Raw genomic sequence first — 24,836 nt, forward strand, 5'->3', positions numbered from 1 at the left:
CAGTTTTGCAAGCCTTCCACATATTAGCTGTTATGTGGCACAAAACCGAGGGAAAAGGACCAGGGCGACTAAAGCACTAAAACTCAAGCGCGTACAAACCCAGCCCAAGATCTCCTCCGCTTTGTTCCCTGTGGCTTCCCAGTCAAGTCCAAGTGTGAGAGGAGGCCGTGAACATGTGATTCTGATAACCTCCTGCTAATGAGTCTCCGGAGGCCTCTCAGCTGTCCAACAGAGACACAGCACAGTGAGTGGCAAACACACAGGGGAACAGGTTGGAGAGACAGGACCTATAGCGGATCCCTACACCTTGTCCCCAGAAATGTCTGCAAGACGGTGCTGGTTTGCCACAAACTCTTACAGGCATTTGAGACCTTTTTTTTTTTTTTTTTAATATTTTCTTAAAAAAATACAAACAAAATGAACTTTAGGTCAATACAACTCAGGGAAAGAGGGAAAAAAGGAATTTCAGAGCAAAAGGAAAGTGCATTCTTGTTTAGGTGACCATGTTGTCCCCACACTCCCAATTCTCAGAGCAGGAATGTCACTGCACAACACAGGGAGCCTCGGGAGGAGTTCAGAAGGACAGGAGGTACTGAAACTAACAAATGGATTTCGGTTGTCATTGATTATTCTGTCCTGGGATGAGTAAGATCCAGTCTAAAGACAGGGAAGGGGTGTTCTAATAAGAAAGGACAACATGTACAAAACACAGCAGTAGAAACGTCTCCTTAGAAGAAGTATGCCCTTACACGAATGAGGGAGTTATCAGGTGGCTGAACTAGGCGGCTGCCACCCCCGCTCCTCCCCTCCCCCTATAAACAGTACTGACGGCAACAGTGGAGAAAGCAGTCCTTGATTCAACAGAGGAAAACCTTCCTGGGATAAAGGCGCGGCGGCAGGGAAGGCAACGGCGAAGTCACAGTTTGTCCCCGGCGCACAGAAGGCCCACTTTTCCTCACTGCTGCTCAGCTAACACGCGCCGGCTCTGCTGCTCTGTCTCTAGGGCCCAGGAAAGACCCTCAGGTAACACGCCCCCGCAGCCTTCCACGTGTTGCGGGTTCCCTCACACCCCACCGCACCCAGCTCCCGCCCTGCACTGGATATCCAGTTCCCCCACGCCCGAGGCCCCCAAGGTTTTGACAGGGCTCTTCCCTCTTTTTCCTCCAGAACAGAACTGTGTTGCCCCTGCTACCTGTAGACTAGTATAGATTTATTCTTGGAAAACCAAGAGAGTTGGTACCCTTCCAACCATCGAGGCTGGATACTGCCCACACCCTGGAGTTCATATTCACCTTAATTCTCCACAGCACACGAGGCACAACTTAAAGGTATAGTCTCTAAGTTAAAGGTGAGGCCCAAGTGCCCCCTCAGCCAGGAGGAGAGGGGTCTGGCCCATCACACCCACGCAGGATGCGGCCTCCTTCCTCGAGTATCTGCTGCCCACCCTCCTTGGGGACACCCTCAACGCCAGGGCGTGTCAAATAAGCGCAATCAGAGCGGCGGCGCTGAGCCTGTAATCCCCTCCCCACACTGAGAAACAGACATTCTGGAAAGGACCCTTGGTTCTCTGCAAACTGTCCCTTCGCCCCATCACTTCTCTCGGAGGACACACACGCCGGCGTCGCAGCGCTGAGTGCCCATGGAGGTCACGACCTCCCAGCTGTCGATGATGGGGTCGTAGCACTCAATGCTGCTCAGCAGGGAGTTCCCGTCGTAGCTGAGGGAGAAGGGCCGTCGGTGAGGGAGAAGGCGCACCCCACCGCCCCTTCCAGCGCCCCTCCCCACAGGCTCCGCCCCCGCCTCAGCCCCCTCCTACGCATGGCCCCGCCCCCAGCCCCGCCCCACCCTAAGATTGCCATGGGGCCCTCTCTCCCCGGAACCAAACCCTGTCTCCACCGCACACGTGGATCAGATCACAAGGCCCCAGATGCCAGATCTAACCCTCACCCTGCAATTGCATAAAGTCTCCCCCGAAGCACGGTGGCCCCGACGTAGCACCGCGGGGTGGTCATGCTCGTGACGGTTGTCCAGGAGTCGGTGCGAATGTTGTAGGCTTCCACAGAAGAAAGGTGGGCTGTACCATCGAATCCGCCCACCACATAAATACGGTCATTCAGCAGGGCTACCCCTGCACCTGGGGAGGAAAGCGCACAGCAAATGAAGGCTGCTGAGCTGAGGATCTGAACCCTAGAAACAAAACCCTCACAGACGGCTGGGTGAGCCCCAGAGTGGCCGACAGACAGGCCAGGGCCAGACAGCCTGGAGGATCCAGCCCAGCACAGGTCACCCACCTGTAGCCCTCTCTGAATGGCTGTCATCTTGCTTTCATTAACTCGGAGCCCAACCCTCAGCAGGAGAGAAGGGAGTGGAAAAAAGAGGGAAATAGAGGAGAGGGGGTGTGATGGGTATGGAGCACCTGGTACCCGGAGGCAGGGCTCTCTGTTGCTCTACCCCAGCCTGAGGGCTCAGGAAGACCCCTGACTCCCGCACGCGCACACTCCCTCAGGCAGCCCGCGCCACTGCACAGGGCTGGGCTGGAGGCTAGGAGGTAGAGGGACTCGGGTGCAAAAAAACAAGGCAAGGAGGCTCTGCTCCGACATTAACCCAGTCAGAGTCTGGGCTGTCTCTATTGCCACTATATTTAGAGAAAACAGGCACAGAGGAGAACGGCCCTGACCCCTGTTTCCTAGGTCGCCAGTGATGACAGGCCTGCAGCCCCACTGCCCAGGCGAGGTCTGACAGTCCCACCTCCTGCCCCGGGACCTGCCCATCTTACCTGAGCGCTTGGTGGCCATTGGCGTGACATTAGTCCAGTGTCCCGTATGGGGGTCGTACTTCTCAACTGAGTTTAAGATATTTAAGCCATCATATCCTCCTGGAAGACAGAGCGGGAAGCATTCCAGAAGGAATGGTCAGTCCTGATGCCCACTCCTGGCCTGCCTTTCCTGAGTGCTCCAACTGATGCTGTTCGTCCCAGCTCTCCCTCAAGGGCTCCAAAGAGAAACCTGATGGTGCCCTATCTTCTGCTCTCACGGAAAGGAGAATCCCAGTGAATGAAAAATATACTGGGACAGACGAGGGTTTTAGGGGCAGGAAGTCTATGAACAGATTCTGATGAGAGGATCCCACCCCGAGGCTGCTGCCCGCTAGTCGTCCCACCCCCTCCCCATCCCAGACCCCACACACCTAGACAGTAGATCACCCCACTGGCCACCACGAGGCCGGCACCTTCCCGGGCCGTCTGCATGTCGCCCAGCATGCTCCACTGGTCAATGTTTGGGTCATAGCGCTCCATACTGGTGTGGCGCCTGCTTCCATCAAAGCCCCCAGAGACATAGATCATATCTGCTCAGAATGAAGCAGTCACAGACCATTAGAGTGAGAGGTTTCTAACGACTCCTTCTCTACAAATCTCCCACAACTCTTCCAAATGCCTGGAGCCAAAAACAACTGTTTGTTTTTTTTAAAGGGATAAATCAATTAACTCTTTCTTAAAGAGGACAGCACAGTCAAGACATGTGAGAAGAGGGTAAGATGGAATCTTCAGAAACATTCCCTAGATGGGAGTTTGCAAAACTACAACTAGTGCCTGCTGCCCCCTCAGCATACTGGAACTTGAGTTACCAACTCCAATGAGGGCCCTGAGATGCCTGGGAGTTTCCGAAAGCAGAAAGGCATGACTGACCCCACCAGTAGCCTCCACATTTCATGGAGAAGTGTGAACCCCAATCCAGCCACCCCACAATGCACACGCAGCCGGTGCACGGCCTACCTCCGAGGGTGGTGGCTCCAGCCAGGCCGCGTCGCACATTCATCGGCGCCACAGAATACCAGACCCCATCCTCGTCTGCCGTGTAGTCCAGACACTCCACGGAGCTGAGGCGGGAGCGGCCGTCATAACCGCCAATCACGTAGATCCGGTCGTGAAGGGACACCGAGGCCACATAGCGTCTCTTCCGAGTAATGCTCTAGGATTCAGGGGAGAAGAGGCACCTTTGTCACTTTAGCCAGGCAAGTCTTAGGCCTCACCTTTGTGGTCCTTCCTGGGTTTCTCTCCACACCTTGCTGCTTCGCCTGTGGCCGTGAAGCCCTCTGGCAGAGGTTTATCTGCTGCCTGCCCGCTGGATGAAAGTCCCTTGCTCAGTGCTGCTCTTACTGATGAACACCTTCTGTACGTCTGTCTCTTTCTGAGGCTTCCAGAGGACCTACCGTCCTTCCCTTATCCAGTATCCAGTTCCTTCCTATTCCATAAGCACTGCGGTCAAGACCAACACCCTTCCGTGAAGCAGGAAGGGACTAGCACGTTGCTCCCTGAGGATTGGGATCTGATGGCGAAAGGTCAGAGAAATGACCAGACGACCCACGTTTCTCGGCTATCACTGTGAATCTGGCATTGAAACAGAAACCCTGAAGAGACACAAACGCCCGGGGCCCGGGACTCCAGCCCAGCCCAGCAGAGTGGAGCGCTGTGCTCAGGTCAACAGGGCAGGAGCGGGCACCCTACGAGCCTCTTGGGCGGCCCGGGAAGGTGTGGGAATGGCGGCGGCCAGCTGAGTGTGACTGCACACAGGGCTGTGAATATTCCTGAAGGCGAGTTAGTCAACAACCAATGACTATAACTGACTGTTGTCAGGAACACGCTGCTGTGGCCTTTCCACTCTGAGGGCTGGGTTAGTTACCATCTGGAGTCAGGGACTGCGGACATTTAAGCTCTTTCCCTGGGCCTGGTTCCATCACAACTTACTGGCAAAAAGCTCCACTCCTGTGTCTTGGGGTCATACTTCTCCACCACGTCGATGGGAGACTGCTGGCTTCCGAAGCCACCGACCACCAGAAGTACCTCGTTGGCTCCTGAGGATGCGCGAGAAGGAGAGAGGTCATTTCCCCCTCGCTGCTGGCTGACTGTCCACAGGGTGGAGCAGTGCAAACTGCACTAGGACATCCTGTCCCACGTGGCCCGTAGGAGCCATCTGAAATGGGAGATCCTTCAGAAGGCTGCCCAGCAGCAAACTGTTTCTCCCTGAGAACCTGAATCTCTGAAACGTGCCTTTGCGGACAGCAGTGAAACTCTCGAAGGCAAGCCTGAACACACTGCGCATGTGTCAGCTGTGTCGGGTTCTTTGTGACCCACGACTGTAGCCCGCGAGGCTCCTCTGTCCATGGGAGGAGCCTGAATACACCCTACACCATGTATCAACCCAGCTGATCCCACAACAGGCTCTAAGGGCAGGCTGGAGGAGCTCCCTGCCTTTCTCACCTTGTAAAACTCAAAACGGGAGCTTTTTGTGATGGCAAAGAATGTTCTCCTAACCTTGGCTCCCAAAATTTGAGATGTGGCATAGGAACCAAATAATAAATTTAAAAATCTTTTCCATGACTTTTATTTTTCAAAATTAGCCAACTCCACGACCACACGTCCTGTTAATTCATCAAAACTTCCAGGTAACCAACCATAAGGCGAGACTTCTAAAGGGAGTCTTTTTCTCTACTATCTTCCCAAACAAGGCATTTCGATAGCTTTTGTGTCTTCCCCGTTCCCCAAGGGACTTATTTGGATAATATTCCAATAATATTTCTTTTGAGAAAATCCCCTGTGTAGCTGCTCTACTGGAGAGAAGCCAGCTGGGGCACTCAGGACATTCAGGAGGGCATTCAGCTGACCTGCACTGGAAAGAGCAAAGGGGGCGCCTGTCAACTGACAGGAAATAAAGACAAGCGCCCGGTGAGTCCCGGCCGCCACGACCGACTGCAGGGGAACAGCACAGCCTGCTCAGCGGGAAGCGGGCCAGCATCGCCTGTGGAGAGCCTGTGCCACGAAACTGAAGCTGAATCTTCAATTTTATCACGACTGATCTAGCTTAACCACCAGTTTACAGGAGACACGGGGGGCAGAAAACGTGTTAAATGAGACTACTGGGATGCAGTCAATAAAATCTAATTGTGGGAAATTCAACAAATAAACTGCAAAGGAAAACCAGAGCAGGAGTAAAAAGTCTGTGGATTTTATAGAGACTGAAGAGAGCTATGAACCCAGTGCAACATGTGAGCCTTGTTTGGATCCTGACTGGAGCAGCTGAAGTATTCAAAAACAAAGAAAAGTAAATTATGGGAAAACTGAGGAAATGTGAAAGTGTACTTATATCTGATGAGGGTAAATAACTGGTTGTATGTTTCATCTTTCAGAGACACACACAAGAGCATAATATAATATGGATGGAATTTTATCCTGTCTGGGATTTGCTTCAAAATAGATAGGCTACAAGTCAATAATTGTTGAAACTGGGTGATAGGTGTGGGGGAATCCTTTGATTATTCTGTTTTTATATATGCTTGCTATTTTCCTTAATAACCCACGCATGAGCCATGGATTTTAACGCCCTGACGAGAGGGCACCTCTCTGTGTCCTTGCCAAGTAAAGTAGGTGGGCCCTACTCCAAGGTGGGAGAAGGAAATGGCAACCCACTCCAGTACTCTTGCCTGGAAAATTCCATGGATGGAGGAGCCTGGTGGGCTATAGTCCATGTGGTCGCAAAGAGTCGGACATGACTGAGCGACTTCACTCACTTCACTCCAAGGTGAGCAGTCACTTCCTTTTCGCAAACAAAGCATTTGAACACAGGGTCCTTTTGCAAGACACTAGTTTTATGTTTAAGCTCCTCCGAGCTGGGGGGCCAGGGTCTTCCTTGGCTGCCCTTTCTCCCATTTACCTGCTCCCCCCAGCTCTTCTCTCCCTCTGATGTGAGCACGGGTGGGGAGGCTGTGATGGCAACTGAGAGAAACACCCACAGCTGAGGGGGTTCCCTATGCTTCGCACAGTAAAACAAACTCCACTGAGTTAAGCTGGACCTGCACATCCAGAGGACCAGCCGCACGCCCGCTGGCAGGAGTCTTTCAGTGCAAGTTCCCGCTGGCCCCGGGTCAGAGGGCTGTGCACAGGGCGAGCGCGGGGTGGCTCTGCAGCTCAGGGCTCTGAGTGCCCGGGCGCCAAGGCCACTGGCCCCCGAGCCCCTCTGCCCATTACTGTCCCTGAAAGAGCCTCTGTGCTGGAAGCCTGTCTGCCAAGTGAGTGAAGTGATTCACTTCCCCACCGCAGCTGGAGTTCATGTCAGTGCCAACAGAGCTTTTGATAAGGCCGCCAGTGTTTCAACATTGAAAACATAACTTTAGGCAATAATGATGTCTGTTTAGCCTGTGTAGCTTTTTCTATCACAAAGATGATTTCCTTTTAAAAAATTTAAAAAACAACTCAACAGCGAGTATGACTGTCGTCCTTACTTGCATACGACCCACCCTTTGGTTAAAGATATAACCTTTGATTATAAAGATATAATTATAAAGATTATTATTATAAAGATTATATATAATATTATATATATAATAATATATAAATAAAGATTATTATAATTATAAAGATTATAAAGATATAATCTTTGGTAAAAGATATAAAAATGTTATATCTTGTGACTATAAAACATGTAATATATAGAACATGTTTTCACTGTTAAAAAGCTTGAAAATAAAAGCATTATGAAAAAAATGTATCTGTAATTCCACAAAGACACAAAAACATAAGATTATCTCCTTCCAGTTCTGTTTCTAAATATCTATACAACAGAAATGGGACCATGTCATAGTACATCCTGTTTTCATTTCATTTTCTCAAGATATTAACAAAATCCTTTAATATATGATTTTAATATTTTAGGCATTTCGGGAGCTGGTAACTGGGTTATAAATAACCACATATAATCCTATGATAAACATCCGTGAATATGAGACGTTTCCCCGATTCTTTAACACGGAAATGAGAGCGCTGCCTAGGGAAGAACATGAACCTTAAAGGATCTTTTGATCTATAAGATACTGGGTGTGAAACAAATCATATTCCCACCAACAGTAAAAGTGCCAATCCATTCTACTTTCTGTAGCACTGCATATTGGTTTTTACTCTGATATTTGGTAGGCAAGAAATTGTACTTATTGTAGTATTTATTACTAATAAGACTAATAATTACTTTATTAGTAATGAGGCTGAACCTCTCCCATTATATTTAACTGGACCCCCCGGCTGTGAACCATACATTCAAGTCTCTAATGTTTTTGTCTTATGTACATTTTTTGTTTTTTAGTTCTTTACAAATGACTTCACTGCTGTGGCTGTAGTGAATTTATTTTCCTAATTTATCTTACAATGTTGTACATGATATTTATTTGATCAAAAACACTGGCCTTTTCACTTCCTGCTACTGCTTTGTGCCTGGAAGTCCTCCTCCCTCGGAACAACTCCCGAGGGCCTCCCTGTGGCTGGGCCCTGAGCTGGGCCCCCATCCCAGGAGGCCGAAGCGGCAGCACCAGGGGAAGGGCTGAACGGAAGGAAGCCTAGCGGTCAGCCCCCTGCCGACCAGCGGGGGCCTCGCCCAGCCGGACTTCCATGTCTACAAGCAGGGAGAGTGTCTAGAACACCTGGCGGGAACTGTGTGTGCAGGCACAGAGCTAGCATCGAGGCTTCCTGGCAGTGCCTGGGCACTGCTGTTTTCGGGAGAGCGTCTGTGCCCTGGGGTATGTTGCTGGAGGAAAGAGCAGATGGGCGGCAGGGCCACCAAGAACGGGCTCGGGACCTGCGTTTCCATCTGCACAGGAAAGGAGCCAGTGACAAGACAGGAGCTGCAATTTCCATTACATCTTTGGTGAGTGATGGGTAAGGTTAATAAGGAAAGCAAAATCCCCCCCCCCCCCCCCCCAACGTGCAGTATGTGGCCTGCTGGTCTCCCTCAGCTGTGTATTTCACTTCCCTGTGCTACATGCAGAAGAGAATCGTCCTGGTAACTGGCTCAGCAGCCTCCCTGAATGGGACGGCAGAGCACAGGATGGCCGGCACAGTCCATTCTAAGGTGAAAACACAGAGATGCTAAATTAAGAACCTAGCTGGGAAAATTTTCATTAGTTCCTTCCTAGGACTACTGAAAACAGGACCGCAGCACCATGCGGGTACGCAGGACAACATTCTTACCCCTCTAGGGCAGGACTACAGGCAAGGTCTTTAAGCCACAGAGGTTTTCTGCTGCCTGTTCAAACAAGGGCAGGAATCGAACTCTAAACCACCTCTGGGCTTGCTGGTTCTCATGGAGTGTCACTGCAGCTCCACTTAACAAGCAATTATGAACTGGCTGTGGCACTTTTGGCTCTACAAAAAAGAAACGCATCTTCTGTGTTGGAAAGAATTCTAGTGACTGACTTAACTCCTCTGATGTGCAGCTGGTGGCAATCCAGAGACGCTGAAGAACCTGTCCAGGTTCAGACAGTGAGTTACTAGAGTAAATGACAGATTTGGGAGCAGAAACCAAAGCAAGCAGAATGTCTTGTCTCCAAGTGCCAGGTTCCTTCCACCACCTCACTGGCTCAGCTGGTATTTAGAGAATACTTATTTATTTTCTGTGTAACCACAAGCGTATGGTAGTAACAAAGAGGTATGTAAACAAAACAGTAGTTAATATCCCCCTGCAATCGCACTTTATTAAGGGGTTAGTGTTTATCCTGAATACACAGCCTGTTCCATGCTCAGGTAAACATACACATCTAGAGGAGTCTTGTCTCTCTCCTTCCCCTCACTCAGTGTACACAATTAAGCCTGTGACTCTGACTCGGCGCCTTTTGACGGGTTCCTGACACCCCACGGTACAGCCATGCTGTCACTCAGTCAACCAGTCACTCCCCTTTACTTGGCGTGCAGGTTGTGCTCAGTTTTTTTCTCGATATTAGCGATTTGTGGTAAGCACTCTTATGCGTGTGTCTTGACTCTCCTGCTTACGTCTGCACTGTACACTCTCTAGAGGACACACTCCCGAGGTGGGACACAGGGGGTGCGCCTCGTCCGGACCTCCGCGTGGCGCAGCTTTCGGGAGCCCAGCATCCCCTCTCACAGGGCGCTCTGGGCGCTACCTGTTTGCTGCCCGTGCCCCGTTCCACACGGCCACTGCTCTGTTTCTTGTTGCTATGCACGGGTTCTTTCTACAATAGAAATACTGACCTTCTGTCACACATATTGAGTGTACTTTCTCCCAGTCCACCAGTCCATGTCTTTGCCTTCTGCCATCAATTAAAAAAAAAACAGGAAAAAAAACCTGATGCCATCAAGTAACCATGGAGGGCTCTATAAGTTTTTCTATTTTAGTTAAAAAGGGACAGAGGGAAGGGAGGTTGCTGTCTCATGGATACAGAATTTCAGTTCTGTAACATGAAAAGGGTTCTGGACATGGGTTGTACAGCTGTGTGAAGGTATTTAACAACTGAAATGTATACAAGATAGTAAGATGGTAAATTTTATGTCACGTATATTTATCATAAAAATAGAAAAAAAAGGCCACCCAGAAGTTAAACAAATACCTTCCTATAATTTCTTCTAATATTTTCATGATTTTTCACACTTAGTCCTTCAATCTTTTTCAAAAATTTCCTTTTTATATTTTTTCCATGTATCTCGTGCTGATTATAAATCTCTGTACATGAGACACAGGCCACGTTTTGTCATCTCCCAGGGATTAACAGAATGGCATCCCTTTAAAAACAAAACAACAAAAAACAGTATCTCTGCGTGGTGGAATTACGGATGACTCGTTTACTTTTTGCCTCTCTTTATTTCTAAAATTTCTATAGACCTATTAATTCTGCCATTAGAAATGAAATAAATCATCACTCTACTTATATCTACAAATGAAAGGCTTAATTATCAATTAACACCTCAGCGCGCATGAGGCCACAGTCAGACAAAAGCAAAAACAGGAAATAATAACAAAACACCATCGCATGTACACAGAGTAATTTATAACCTGCCAAATGCTTAGGCTCCTGGGACAGCAAATAGGAAGCGAGGGCACACATGAGCACAGACCGCGCACCAGATGGAACGTCAGGCATCTCACATGCGCGATCTCATCCGGCCTCCGCAACACCCAGCGTGAGAAGACCCCAGTGTCCCCGCTTCAGAGGCAGAAGCGTCAGCTCAGGCCAGTGGCGCCCTGCCTAGGCCCACAGGCTGGCCAGCAGCTGCCGGGACCTGAGCCCAGGCCTGTCTGCTGAGGTGACAGCCTCCGGAGGCAGCACACACTCCCTTTCATAGCAACCTGCAAGATTGGAGCTGTGATGACCCCCATTTCACAGATGCGGTGACGGACCCAGAGGGGTTAAGTTTCCTGCCAAAGTTCACACCCGCGGTGAGTGGTAATCAGGGGTGAACACTGTCTGTCTGGCTGAGGTCCGGGCCCTTGCCCGCTGCATGGCATCACCTCCGACCTCCTGGACCCCTGCCTCACCCACGAGGCTTCCTCCCCGCTTTCTCTCCACACGGAGGAGGGAGGCGCGGGGCAGCAGACCACTGATGACACGGCATCTGAGAGAGCTCTAATCCACAGGCCCCAAAGACGCTGAAATACAACCGGGACTTACACTGCCTAACACCTGACCTTTGTAAAGTGCTTTCCCTCACTGTATCTGATCTAGGCCTCCAGTCACGTGAACCAGAAGGGACGATACCCTTGGTTTCTAGGAAAGCAAGGTCAGGTGGTAGACGGACTTGCTCAAGATGACACAGCTAACACGCGACACCAGCTTACCTAGCCGCGCCCTTGTCCGGGGCCCCTGCATCTGAGTGCGCAGCTCAGGCCTCAGGTGAAACTTCTTGGCTTCGTCAACGAGGTCCCTGCACTGCAGACTGCAGCGGATGAAAGGCTGAAACAGCAGGAGGAGAGTGAGCCACGGGTGCTTCAGGACTGCTGGCAGGGGTCAGGCCGTGGGTTTCCAGAAGCGATTTACAAAGGTTTGTTTGGAACAGACGTCACATGGTTCAGAGGCAGGTGAGGGTATGTGAACGGACCGTGAGGAAGAAGCTATGCACACGAGACCGAGTTCGAGATGACACTAAGCGGCTGGCAGCCCCCCTGACGCAAACGACTGGGGAGGCGCGTCTGTGACGAGCTCTCAGAAGGCCAGCCTCACCCACACTTTACAGACTGGTGGTCTCCAGGGTGGTCCCGGTAGCTTGTGGAGAAAGTCAAGAAACAAACCACAGGGAACTGAGGCTGAAGAAATGCTTGTAAACAAACATGACTCGACCCAAGTTGATGTTAAACGCATCAAACTCCTTTCAAAGTGACCTTTCCAGAGGTCAAAAATAAAGAGACTTGATTTGAAAGGAATTTTTTTTTTTGCTTTGCATTTTTCAAAATTTATTTATTTTTAATTAAAGGATAATTGCTTTACATGAATCAGTCATAGGTTTACCTATGTCCCCTCTCATGGAATGAATTGTTTTTTGGAACAATTTTTTTAAATAGAGAAGGGGACAAAATTTATCATCTAATACTGCTATGCAAAATAATGAGGGACTTGTAAAACAAAAAGACAACAAAGCACAAAATTAAATTAAGCCACAGACTTTCATTTCTGCAGGAAGCCCAACTTGCCCAGCGACCGCCTGCAGACCCCTGCACAGTGCACGTCCCGGGCAGACCAGGACAGACTCCGGGGATGCTCGTGCCTCTAAGGGGACCGGTTCTGGGTGCAGGACATGAAGCTACAGCGACGCCCCTGTCCCAGCGACTCACCTCAGTGTCTATGACGTCTGTGATGTAGCGGGGGGTCAGCAGGGGCATCCGGACGTATTGCAGCAGGTCCGGCAGGGACCCTTCCCGCTCCTTCTTGGCATGCTTCACCCAGTTGATCACAGCCTCGAAGACCGGCTCTTCAGAATCCACCTGCAGGCGTGGGATACGTCGTGGGGGTGCTCTGGAGACACCTTCCGTTCCCCTACCCCCACCTCCTCAGTAACTCCCATCTCCCAGAAATAGCCAGGTTCTTGGGGAGACAACCATTTCAGACACAACTTGCTAAGATCATGAGAAGAGTTATAGTCAGAATGTGTGAAAAACATCTAAGAGAGAGGGTACCTAATAGACCATCAGTCACAAATCAGCTTTTAATTCAGAATTTTCTACATTCCTGAATTTTTTTCTGGTCATTTCTGAAACTTTGGCAGGCGAAGGGGGAACCTGCTGCCCTATTCAAAACTGGCTCTCAGGATACATTTATTTATTCACAGGTGCTGTTTAAGGAGGTCCAGCCTTGCTCCCCACCTCCTCAGCCAGGCCTGTGAGCAGGAAGTTTCCTTGCAACACCTCAAGGAATTCGGAGTCTTCAAAGCACCATCAATTAGCACTTGAGTGACCACGCTGTACTAGGTACCATGCAATCTGAGATGATTCATATAATTAATCTTTTGGGGCACTGAGGTCTGAGCTACATGTGACAGGCAGGATATGAGACCCTGTCCCTGGACAAGCACTCAGTACAGTGAACACGAGACGCACAAGACCGATAGCGAGGACCAGGCCTGCGTCCCCTCCATCGGCCCTGGAGTCCGCCGGTCCTGGGGTCCTCAGAGCGTGACAGCGCCCAGAGAGAAGCTGTTCTGGGGACTTCTCCCAAGAACTCAAAGTACAGAAAATGCTTCCAAACCTTCGTTCATTTGATGAATTTATCAAACACCTACTAAGTGCCAGGAACTGTTCTGGAAGAACAAATCAGACACGAACCCTCCTCTTAAGTGGGGAGATAACTGTTAAGTCAGAAAAATGAACAATCCCACTTTGTCATTATATACTAAGCAGGAAAAGTCCAGGGGCTGGAGGCAGACTGACTTGAACTTGAGATTTCTTTATGCAGACTGACAGGACAGGGAAGGCTTCCTGTAGGAGCCACAGGTTTCAACCTGGCGAAGCAGCAGCAGTTAGCCTCAGCAGACAGGAAGAGCTTGGGGAAGTTGTACAACCGCACTGCTCAATACAGCAGCCATGACCACACGAGCCACTGACATCTACATTAATTCAAGTGGAGGTAAAACTACAAATCCAGCTTCAGGAATTCCCTGGCAGGCCAATGGTTAGAACGGTACTTCAAATGCAGGGAGCCTGGTTTGATCTCTGGTCTGGGAACGGGGGTCCTGCAAGCCGTGCGGTGCAGCGAGGAAAAACAAACTCAGTCCCACTGGCCGCACTTCACAGGTGCTCAAGGCCACCAGTGCTTGGGGCCAGTGAGCTGGCCAGCACAGACACAGGGCCTTTCCATCGTCACAGAACATTCTATTGGACAGCCTGGGAAATGACAGAGCCTGGTGTGGCAGGATGAGCAAGGGAGGCGACGGAAAAGGTCAAGCTGGAGAAGCAAACCCAGCACCAGAAGACTGGATTTTCCTCCAAACTGTGAAAAGCTGTCAAGCAGGTGAGTGACAGGACCACAAGAATGTTTCGTAAAGTTACTCTAGCGACCGCGGGAGGATGGTTTAGAGGGCTGTGCGCTGGAAGCCCCGTCAGGGCTACCCTGGGCCCAGCAGGCAGGTGGGGCAGCCGAGATGACGGCAGTGCTGACAGGCCTTGTACACTGCGCTCACAGGGGCCGGGCGAGCCCAGTCTGCTGATGGACCAGGCACGGCGGGGGGCAGAAGCGGGGCCGTGATTTCTGAATGGACTGTGGCTTTGGTAAGGACAACAGGCTCATAGTTCTGAATAGCTGAGTGTTGGACTCTGACACATTCTAGGTTTCAGTGAGATACATCCATTGAAAATGGGGTTTTTCCATCATAAGCAGAGGTCCTTGATCTTACTGAAGACAGAATAAACTAGCATTGCAGAGAAAGCTAAACTGAGAGGAGAACCCCCAACATTAATGCTTCACTATAGAGAAAATTTCTCTGCAATAAATTTCCACAGAGAATTCTTCTATGTATCAGTCGACATTACAACAGCCCTACGTACTAAGTACAACTATTTTCTGCATTTTATGGAAGAGGAATCTGAAGATCAGTGGTTAGGAACACACGCCACACAGCCAAAACCAAACTCCAGAGTGACTCTGAAGCCCATGTTGTTTTAAACAACATGATACACTGCCTCCGTTGTTTCAAGTGCTATTGTTTCACATGATCCAGAGGAAGCGTTAGTTAGCAACAGGGTCAGACATCTGGTTCCTGCTTCTGGCTGGCATATGAAAGAGAAAAAAATGTCATTTGCTGACAAAAGCAAAGGCCATTCTCGCCAGATACTTGAGGAAGATGGTACAGAAGAGTTAATCCTGGCTTCTGAAGAGGTTAGTTCACTGCCCTCCCTGCTCCATCCAGTTTTATTCACAGTCTCCACTGTTCTAAAGTGAAGGCTTCCTGCTTCGGTCAAGCAGAAACAAAGAGGCGTCGCCTCCCTCCCTGCCCCCTGGTTGAGAGCAGTCTTGAGGCGAAGGCAGCTAAATCCTGCCCCTTGAGCTGTGTGTGGGTGATGACTCATCTTGGAAAACTGGAGACGGTTCTGAGAATTAAATAACATTTAAAAATGCTAAGAATGGTACCGTGAGAATGAAAACCCTAGGGTACAAGGCTTTTGGTCTATTTTGTCCATAACCGGATCCCCAGCCCAGAATCGCTCTGGGCGCATGGGAAGAACTCAATAAATACTTGATAAAGCAGTTGGTTATTTATGAGTGTTCGCAGTGAAATTTATGTCTGTGGGGCCCCTTCTACCACTGGTCTGGCATCCCGGGCGAGGACCCGGCTCCCCCCGCGCCCCACGGGCGAGAACAGGTAAGAACAGAAGGTCAGACACTTGGCCCTGAAGCCTTGCAGGAGCAGCGTCTCAGGCAGACGTGAACCACACGTGAACCTAGTCAGAAAGAAGGGCGTGGACGTGCCCCAATCAAGTTCCCTCAGAAAAATCACCCGGCAGAGGTGCCAACACAAAGCTGGGTAAATGCTGGTAAGAGACATACTTTAGACTTGTTATGGTGTGAAAATCCTAGTTTTAACAAAATAAATCCGCTTACTGAATATGCTTACTGAACATATTACAGACTTTAAGTAACAAATTCCTTTTCTAGCACTTAGGGGGCCAGTGAAACTTTCTTTCCAATATATTAATACCTCTTGTTTCTACTGAGGTGCCATGAACTTCTGGGATCCAGTCATCTAAAGTCATTTTTCACTGTTATCTGAGGAGAGTGAGAGAGAGAGGAACTCTCAGCCTCCCCAGAGGACCCTCCCTGAGGATCGCTGTCTCCTCAGTGCGGGGAGCAAAGCCCCCAGACGGGACTCCTCCCCAAGAACGAGGTTCTGCTCGGTGCCTCCAGAAGCTCCTAACGGGAGAGCTGGGCGGCCAAGGTGGCTGCCGGCCTCAGCGACACAACAGCCCTGCTGCACGCAGTCGGGGTCCCCGCCTAGCTACAGACCTACACGCAGCCAGCAAGCTCCTCCTTGCGGGGCGGCGTCCCTGGACGCGGGGCGCGGGCCGGCGGGGCGCCACCGCGGCCGCACTCGGCCAGCAGAGCCGCTGCACGCCCAGAGGTGCCGACCGCCGCGCCCCTGCTTGCCATCCCCAACTCTCTGCTTCGTCCTTCTCAATCTACTTCCTCTACCGTCTCAGCTAGACCCAGAAGGTTTACTCTTCTTTCTTCTTCCTCGCTTTGAACAGGCTCGTGACTCTCCCGACACTGTCATCACGTGAGTCTTTTCATTTGTCCCCGCTACGACACTGAATTCCCTGAAAACAAGACTGTGCCTTACTCACTCTTGGCTCCCCAGCACCCAGCCTGTGACTGCTGCATGGGAGACACTCTCAGTACATGTTTCAAAAGAAGTGAATGGGTAACAAGAGCCGTATTTACAAAAATCTACTTAACTTCCCATTTCTGCTTATTCCATACTGTTTAAGAGTGACTCTTAACCACTGGGGTCAGGGATTTCATTGAGGAAGAAGTGATCTGCCTCCCACAAACATGCAAATAGACTTGGCATACAATTTCAGGGGCGCGCGCTGAAACCCTAGAGTAATGTGGACGCCTGACTAAAAGCCCTGCCATAGAAGCACAGCGGCTGCACCGTGCCTGGGCCTTGGCCGCCCTAGAGAGTGGACACCAAGCAGGCGGCACCTGGATCTCGTCACACTTGATGAGCTTCTCCACCTCTCCCTGGCCGAGAAGGATGAACTCTTCATGCTGCACTACTTCAGGAAAATGCTTCTGGCTGAAAACCTCAGCTGCTCGCATCAGGTCAACACAGTTGTGAGTCTCAGCGAAGTCCCGGATGCCCAGGCAGTTGGAAGGGTCCAGCTGGCTTTCTAAGAACTCGCAGCAGGCTTGCTTCACGCCTAGACAGACACAGACAGGGGTCCTGAGGATGCATGGCAGGGGACGGGCCTCTGTCCCTGGGTCACAACCTCTCCCAGTGGGATCAGAGGGACCCTGGTTCAATGCCTAAGAATCAGTTTAGAAATTTCATACTTTGGGAATTCAAATCCTATTTCTCTCTTCTGTGCTATGTAGCCTTCAGCAAGGCTTTATAAATGTGGGCTGCAGCCTTAAAACAAGTACAGCAGGACGAATTGTGTTTATGGACACCGCCACAATTAGACATGCCTGTAAAACTCCTGGACATCAAGCTGTAAAACCAACTGTCATTCAGCACAATGTACCTAATTCCTACTCCAGGTGAAAACTTACTGCAAGACTCCAAAGAAGGAAAACAGGAGGGACTGATAACAATCTCATATTTCTCTAACTGAAAAGCTCCGAGTGTAACATTCGTTTTAGAGCTGTGCACTAATTCAAAGGCCTTGCACTCCTTCAATCACGTTCTAAAAACTGAAAATAACAGAAACAGACCTGGAGGTTACAGCTGATTGGCACCTGGAAGGGGAACCATCTCCAGTCCTGTGAAAACCTTACACTTTCACTTTTGTGTGTCAATTTAACTGTTTAATAGATAATTTATACGGTTCAGAAGGTTAAATGGTCCATGTGAGTGGTCCCCCAGCCTCCTTACCCACTCGGGCACCTGCTGTAGCTCCCTTCCATGGAGGCAATGACTTGTAACTGTGTCTCATGACCCCCTACAGGACGGCTGTGCACAAAGACGGAAGGAAAGGCCTCTACTAGCCCTTCCTGCATGCTTTTACAAACAGAAAGCACGCGCTGTCTTTACTAAAGAGCCAGAGATGCTCACCTGGAGGCTCCTCTACACTGTGACTGAAACCTCAGCTTTGCAGTCATGGGCATCAAACCTGAGCCCACTGCCCCCTCACTCCCATGACTAAGTTTATGTCACGACTTTAGATGTCTCCAGGCCGCTGTGGGACGAACACCTTCAGCACCTGTACCTTTCAGCTGAAGCAGGCAGGCTGCGGGGAGCAGTTCCTGGACATTCTCCACCGTCACGTGCACAGTCTCCGTGTACACAAAGTCCAACAGGATCTCCATGGTCGAGGCAGTTAAACCTTGAATATCTACATACGGTTTCCCCTTCTCTGAAAGCTGAAAGTGAAAGGGGTATGAAATCACGGTGGTTACAATTCCACAAGATTAAGGCAGAGGCTCGTACCGAACACTTGAAGGGATGTCAACAATATTAACTGCATACACATCTTTAACAAAAAAAGGTTGTCTATTTTGATTTGTGCAAAGCAAATGCAGCATATATTTACAGCTTTTCAAATAGGGGGAGCTATGTGCAACCCAAGAGCACATAGAAGTGACACCTTCCGAGAATATCAATTTTACTTGTGAATAATTTAATACGCTGCTTTCATATTAAAACAAATACAGACATGGAATAGAGCCAAAAGTTCCATGAGCATTCCACTAGTGTCCATGGCTTTTCAGATGAAACATGAACTTTGCTGAATTCCGGCTGCAGACCCTCCAGAACGAGCCAGCACTGTGCCACCTGTGCTGAGACTGCCTGCTGGCCACCTTGAGGGCCTTCCACTGTACCACTGAGACAACTGGGTTGTTTGATACTTCCTCTAATACTGGGTTGATACTCTTCTGGGATTACTGAATTATTGGTGGTCCATTTAGTCTAGACTATATCCTTGGGGTTATGAGTATAGTTGAGGCCAGATAAGAATAGAAAATGGTTTGTCTAAGGCTGGAAATCGTCACCTTTATACGAGAGTAACTATCTGAAAACTGGTTACCTTATGAAAGTTTTACTAGATCTTAGTTTAGAAATTTCAATTACTTACAAAACTCCAGTGTACGTCCATTATAAACTAAACATCTTATCAACTTTGATTCCTTCATCAGTCCAGAATAATAATCAAAAAGTATTCTCTAACAAAGCCAAGAATAAAATAAATCCCCAAAACCAAAAAATGTCACCAGCACATTATTTTGGAAAAACATTTTACCAACTGTAAGTATTTACGAACAGAAATAAATAAGTACATTCATTGCAGGAGTTTCTTAGTCAGTAAATTATATCCCCATTAGCCAAACAGTTTAAATATGTAAATGAGTTTACTATCTAAGAACTTACAGCAACTGTAGCATTTCACATTAATACTCGCTTTACAATTTTTCAGAGTGCCTCTCATTTACTATTATTTCATATGATGGTCACAGCAACCTGGTAAGGCAATCAGGTCTGCTATCACTGCCATTTAAGACACAAAGGGTCTAAGCTTCAGAGAAACAACATGACTTAACCAAGGTCTTAACTATTAATAATAAGAGACAGGTTGAAGCCAGGCCTCCTGCCTCACCCTGTGCTATTTCAGTAGCACCACATTTATGGAGAAATCTAGAGCTGGAAGAGAATGAAGACACCACTAGGTTTCATTATTCTGTCGACAGACAACCTAGTAAAGTTAGATGGTTTTTAGGGTTCACACAGAATTTCTAAGAGAACTGAACCTAAAATCCAGGTCTCTGGACCCTCCTGTTTAAATCATTTAGTCTTAAAAATAAATCCAAGGGTACAGAGAACAGTCTGGAGGTTCTTAAAAGACTAGAAATAAGAGTTACCATATGATTCAGAAATACTGTTCCTGAGCATATTTCTAGAAAAAAATGAAACCTTTAATTTGAAAACACACATGCACTCCAATGTTCATAGCAGCACTATTTATAATAGCCAAGACATGGAGGCAACCTAAATGTCCATCAACGGATGAATAAAGAAGATGCGGTATATACGTGGGACACACACACAAATGGAATATTAGCCATAAAAAAGTAATAAAAAATACTGCCATTTGCAGCAACATGGAAGGGCCTACAGATTATCACATTGATATTAAGTGAGCTAAGTCAGACAGAGTGAAACAGATGAGGGACAAAGTGAAATTAAGAGGAACAAAATTCCAATTCCACAATAAACCAGTCACAGGGATGAAATACACAGGGTGGGGAATGAGTCAGTAACACTGAGATAACTCTGAAGAGTGACAGATGGTAACGAGACTTGTTGGTGATCATCTTATGTTGTATTGGATTACTACGTTCTGCACCTCAAACACAGTGCTGTAGGTCAGTTACACTTCCACTGAGAAAGACATGAACCATTCAGCATTTTCTTGCCTGATGTCAGTTTTTATAGGAAGACTACAAAATCCTGGTGAGAAAAAAATAAAAGGGAGTTCATTTTCAGACATGCAGAGAAAGAGCGAAGACAGGATGCACGCTGTGTGACGCGTCCTGCGTGCTTCCTGCTGGCAGCCGGGTGACACTCTCCTTGCCCAGTTAAACACCAGCGCTTCTCGTGCTCACAGGCAGACACTGTAGGAGACAGGACAGGACAGGATCTGCAATGTCACCCTGCACAGGGTCCCTTTAAAGTTACCCTGGATCCACTGGGGCAAATGGTCAGGTGTCTACATTCTCCCTGCCAGCCATGTGGCTGAGCACTGACTCAGCATCACACACACTCTGGCTTTACGATGAAAACATCAAAATAAGAATCAAGTTAAGTTACTGGAGAGGAGAATGGCAAACCAAGTTAAGTTAACTTAGTATTAAATCCTCTGTACCATTTATAAGCTCTAAAGCATTTCGTATGTGAGACCTTATTTCCTCCCTTATAAAATGAGATGCTAACAATCATGCCTGGGGTGAGTGGGACAGGCAGTCATCTAACACACCATCTGGCCCACAGGCCAGTGACTGTCGTTATCATGACATGATTACCGTGATGCCGTATGTCAGGCTTATGTACAAGTACAGATAAATGACATAATCGAGACAATTTATTAAAAATAAAATCAGACTTGCAATCCTGGAAGCTGAGAGTGATCGCCTCTGCTCAGTTTTCCAAGTCCCTCATGACTCAGCAGCTCCTCCACACACTGGGTGTCTTGCCAGGCAATCACTAAGGCAGTCTTCTTCCTAACACTTTGTGAGCACTACCTTTTTTCTTGCCAGGCCAGCCTGTTCCTAATTCCCCGGTTAAGGGCTTCTGTTCCCGAGCTGGCGTCTTCCTCCTGGTGATGTCTCCTGTGCCCATACAGCCAGGCACCAGTTCTCTGCCACCCACCAGCAACTGCACTAGCGTTCCCCCGGGAGGAGGAAGACCGCTTTTCCTCACACACTGCAGGAAGGAGTGGGAGGAGGACGGAGTCTTACTGCTCTTTCCTTCCCTCCTCCCTCTTCCCCGGTATTCTCTTTAAAATGTTAAACTTCAGAAGAAAGAAAATAGGAAAATAAACTAAAACACTGGTAAGTAAAATCCAGGAGCTGACATGTGTGTTTGCTACATGTTGGATGTTGTTCTAAGCACGTCACATATAAGTTTCTCAGGTAATTGTCACAATAACCATATCAAATTGTGTACTACTATTATTTCTCATTCTGAAATGAGAAAACTAATGCACAAATGGCAGATGTTATCCAGAGTCTGCCACTGAACACCGGACTATAGAAATTCACGATTATATAGAACTTCCACGATTTCATTCCGTGAAATGAGATACCCACGAGGTGACGTGTGTGGGTTCCACTTGTGAGGAGATGATTAGCCACGTACCTCACTGGTGAACATGGCGCAGAAGTAATCACTGCAGGCAGCCAGCACGATCCGGTGGGCGGGGAAGTCCTTCTGTTCCACTCTCAGTGTCACATCACAGAGGGTATTGCTCTTCCTGAGGGAGTTCATGGAATTGAGGATGGATTTAGCATGAGTATTTGTCATTATGTCTTTGGGAGCCATAATGCCTCTCATCAAGCAATATGTAGAGAGAACGAAAGGGATCCTTGGATTCTGTAAGTACAAGAAACAAAACCAATTAGCATATGTGAAGGCCTGGGGACACCAAATATATTCAGTTAGCTTGACAAATGAAGGCGGCTCCATCAGACTCAAACATCCACAAGTAGAGCGCACTCCTCTTCCTGGCATTACCAACATCCACAAGTAGAGCGCACTCCTCTTCCTGGCATTACCAACACAACCCAGCCACTAATTCCCCAGAGTAAATCTGATCTCTCCTCGCTCTGAATTCCCCCTGTCATGGAGTGCCCAAACCACCTGACATTGTTGTCATCAACACTCTGCTGTAAGTAGAAAGAAACTGTTCCTTTCTCACCTATCTCCACAAGGCTGCTATCTCTCATGATAAAAATCAGAAGATACAATTTCTTAAAGGTGTGATGTCACTATTTTTAATACCCTAAAGAAGATTAAGTAGCTGAATATTTGTAGAGGGTGGGGCCCCAGTTTTATATATATATTTTCTCTCCTAGCAGTGTATAATAAATGTTAACAGAATGTAAGAAAGGAACTGTGCCCTCAATCTAGAGCAAAAGGCCAGTATCAGTGAAAATAAACTTTTTCTAAAGAAGCACACAATTAATTATCTATGATGACTTCCAACTATATTTGGATTTCTTCTTAAAATGAAACTTCAAATGAGAACCCAATACATGCCTGCATGCTGTCACTTCAGTCATGTCCGACTCTGTGATCTTATGGACTGCAGCCCGCCATGATCCTCTGTCCATGGGGATTCTCCAGGCAAGAATACTGGAGTGGGATGCCATTAGCCTTCTCCAGAGGATCTGATACCTACACTAAATAATGGAGACCATGCAAGCTTAAGCTATTGAAGTTCTATAGAAAGGTCTCCCTACTCTAATCATTAGTAAACATTCATCATTATTAACAATATTTGTAGTAATTCTTCTATACTATGAGAGAATTACTGGGATAGAAAACCTATCAAAATGCTACTACTAATTTTATGGCCAAGCCAGTCACTTGTAAACTTCACTTGTACACATAAATGAACTCAGTAACAGGCTACACGTTAAAAAATTAATAGAAAGTAATTTCTTGATTTATGACAAGTTGCAGTTATTATTATTTTATTTTTGTTTATTTGCTTCAAGGACAATTTCTGGGAATGAAATTGGAAGGTTACTAAGAGAGTCTTTTTTATGTGGAATCCAAGATTTTCTGAAAGGATCCAAGAAAATTAAATCAAACTATGGCTTTCAAAAATCCACAACTCACATAGTTTTATACGAACAGGGAAAACGAGATCCTAAATCCTCATCTATTCCTGTTTATAGGTAGTGTACTATTCCTTAAGCGCTCCAACCACCTTACAGGATCCATTTTACAGAAAAGGAGGTGGTTCACCCAGGCATAAGATGATCTCCAGAAAGACTTTCCTTCAGTCAACTTCGTTTCAACTCTGGAGACTGAGAAAGGCCCGCACGAACGCCGCTGTACGGTGAGGACCTTGGGGCGGCGGGTCGGAGCCGGCTCTGCCTGTCAGACAGACACGGCCCCAGCGTGCGGCTGTCCCCCGCCCGGAGTACCTGGCCACGCTCCGCCCCAGGGCACCGGATCCGGGGCCCCCGCGAGCCCCGCGCTGGAGGGGCCGCCTCCCGGCGGGCGACTACAACAGCGGCGCCCCCCTCCCCGACAGCCTCCAGACGGAGGTCGCGGCGCTCGCCGCCTGGAGACCCCCGCCCGCCCTGAGGGGACGACGGCGGGTGAGGCGGCGGGGGAGGGCGCCGGCCGCCGCCCCCGGGCCACTCACCTGCGCTCCGGCCAGCGGGGCGGGCGCGGGGCGAGCGGGCGGCCCGGGAGGTGCCCAAGCGCCGCCGCCCCGACCCTGAGGCTCCGGCGCCGCGCCCGCGCGCCGTGATGACGTCACGGCCACTCGCGTCACGTGCGGGGCCGCCGTCACGTGACCGCGGGCGCCGCGGGCGGGCCTGGGCGGAGTGGGTGGACGCGACGTGAAGGGATGCGGGCCCCTGCTCGGGTGCGGCCCGTGGCCAAGACTCCCTGAGACCGCGGGCCCTGGGGCCTCGAGGAGCGGCGACCCGAGAGAAGTGCGGAGGTTCCCAAGGTAGGAAGCTGGCCGCAGGGGGCGTTTCACCTGACAGGCGTTCAGGCGCCCTCTCTCGTCGAGAAAACCCACCGCGGCGTCCCGTTTCCTCCCGTTCATAGTCCGTAGTGGCCTTTTCGGGCCGACCATCGCTGTGGTGAGAATCCCAGAGCCCCGCGACCACGGACCTCGGCCTTCTCTGCGTCACAGTCGGGCCCGTGGCCACCGTCGCGCGGTTCTCTGCTGCTTGCCCTCCGAGACAGTTACGTGGAAGGGGCGTGCGGCCCTGGAAGCTGGACTCCGCCCAGGAGACTCCGAAGGACCTTAGACGTCCCGGGGGTCCTCAGGCCCCCTGTCCGCTGCTGCTGCCTTTCACAGCTTCTGGGTGCTGAGCATTCTGCTAGAAATTTTGCTACTGATTGGTTTTGGCGGACCTATCTCAGCTCCGGGGAAGGGAATTAGGTTCCTTGATACTGTTCCTGTGAAGATTCAAACCAGTTATGTTTGAGTGTACCGTTTTCCTCTGTGGTGCCCTTGATTCTTGAGGGATAATAAAACTGTGGCCGAGCGGGTAGCAGTCTAATAGTCTAATTTTATGTAGTGTTTCCATCTCTCATGTAGTATCTCTGATCTAAAATTCTCTTGATTTCCATATTTCTGAGTGCAGGATTGATACAGGTTTTTTTGGGGGGCATT

At 49.1% G+C, this 24,836-nt stretch overlaps 1 protein-coding gene and 1 long non-coding RNA gene across 4 annotated transcripts; one reads left to right on the top strand and one right to left on the bottom strand.

Moving 5' to 3' along the window:
• Window positions 1-1,189: 1,189 nt before the first annotated feature.
• On the bottom strand, window positions 1,190-24,290 carry KLHL12 (kelch like family member 12). 3 transcript variants are annotated; one of them, XM_020903765.2, is made up of 12 exons: window positions 24,192-24,290; window positions 21,830-22,063; window positions 18,186-18,339; window positions 16,915-17,177; window positions 12,600-12,749; window positions 11,610-11,724; window positions 4,745-4,851; window positions 3,773-3,968; window positions 3,187-3,345; window positions 2,777-2,875; window positions 1,948-2,134; window positions 1,190-1,717 (listed from the first exon to the last, which is right to left on the bottom strand). In XM_020903765.2, the coding sequence occupies exons 1-12, from the start codon at window positions 24,288-24,290 to the stop codon at window positions 1,591-1,593; spliced, it is 1,890 nt and encodes a 629-aa protein (XP_020759424.2). In that variant the 3' UTR covers window positions 1,190-1,590. The 3 variants fall into 3 exon arrangements, with proteins under 3 accessions (XP_020759424.2, XP_070329907.1, XP_070329906.1); XM_070473806.1 differs by having other exon boundaries at window positions 16,960-17,177; window positions 23,850-24,290; XM_070473805.1 differs by having other exon boundaries at window positions 23,850-24,290.
• On the top strand, window positions 24,070-24,712 carry LOC110143984 (uncharacterized). Its single transcript, XR_002315771.2, has 2 exons — window positions 24,070-24,161; window positions 24,263-24,712. It is a non-coding gene; the product is annotated as an uncharacterized lncRNA (long non-coding RNA).
• Window positions 24,713-24,836: the final 124 nt, after the last annotated feature.

Source organism: Odocoileus virginianus, chromosome 11 (genome assembly GCF_023699985.2).
Source record: "Odocoileus virginianus isolate 20LAN1187 ecotype Illinois chromosome 11, Ovbor_1.2, whole genome shotgun sequence".
NCBI lineage: Eukaryota > Metazoa > Chordata > Mammalia > Artiodactyla > Cervidae > Odocoileus > Odocoileus virginianus.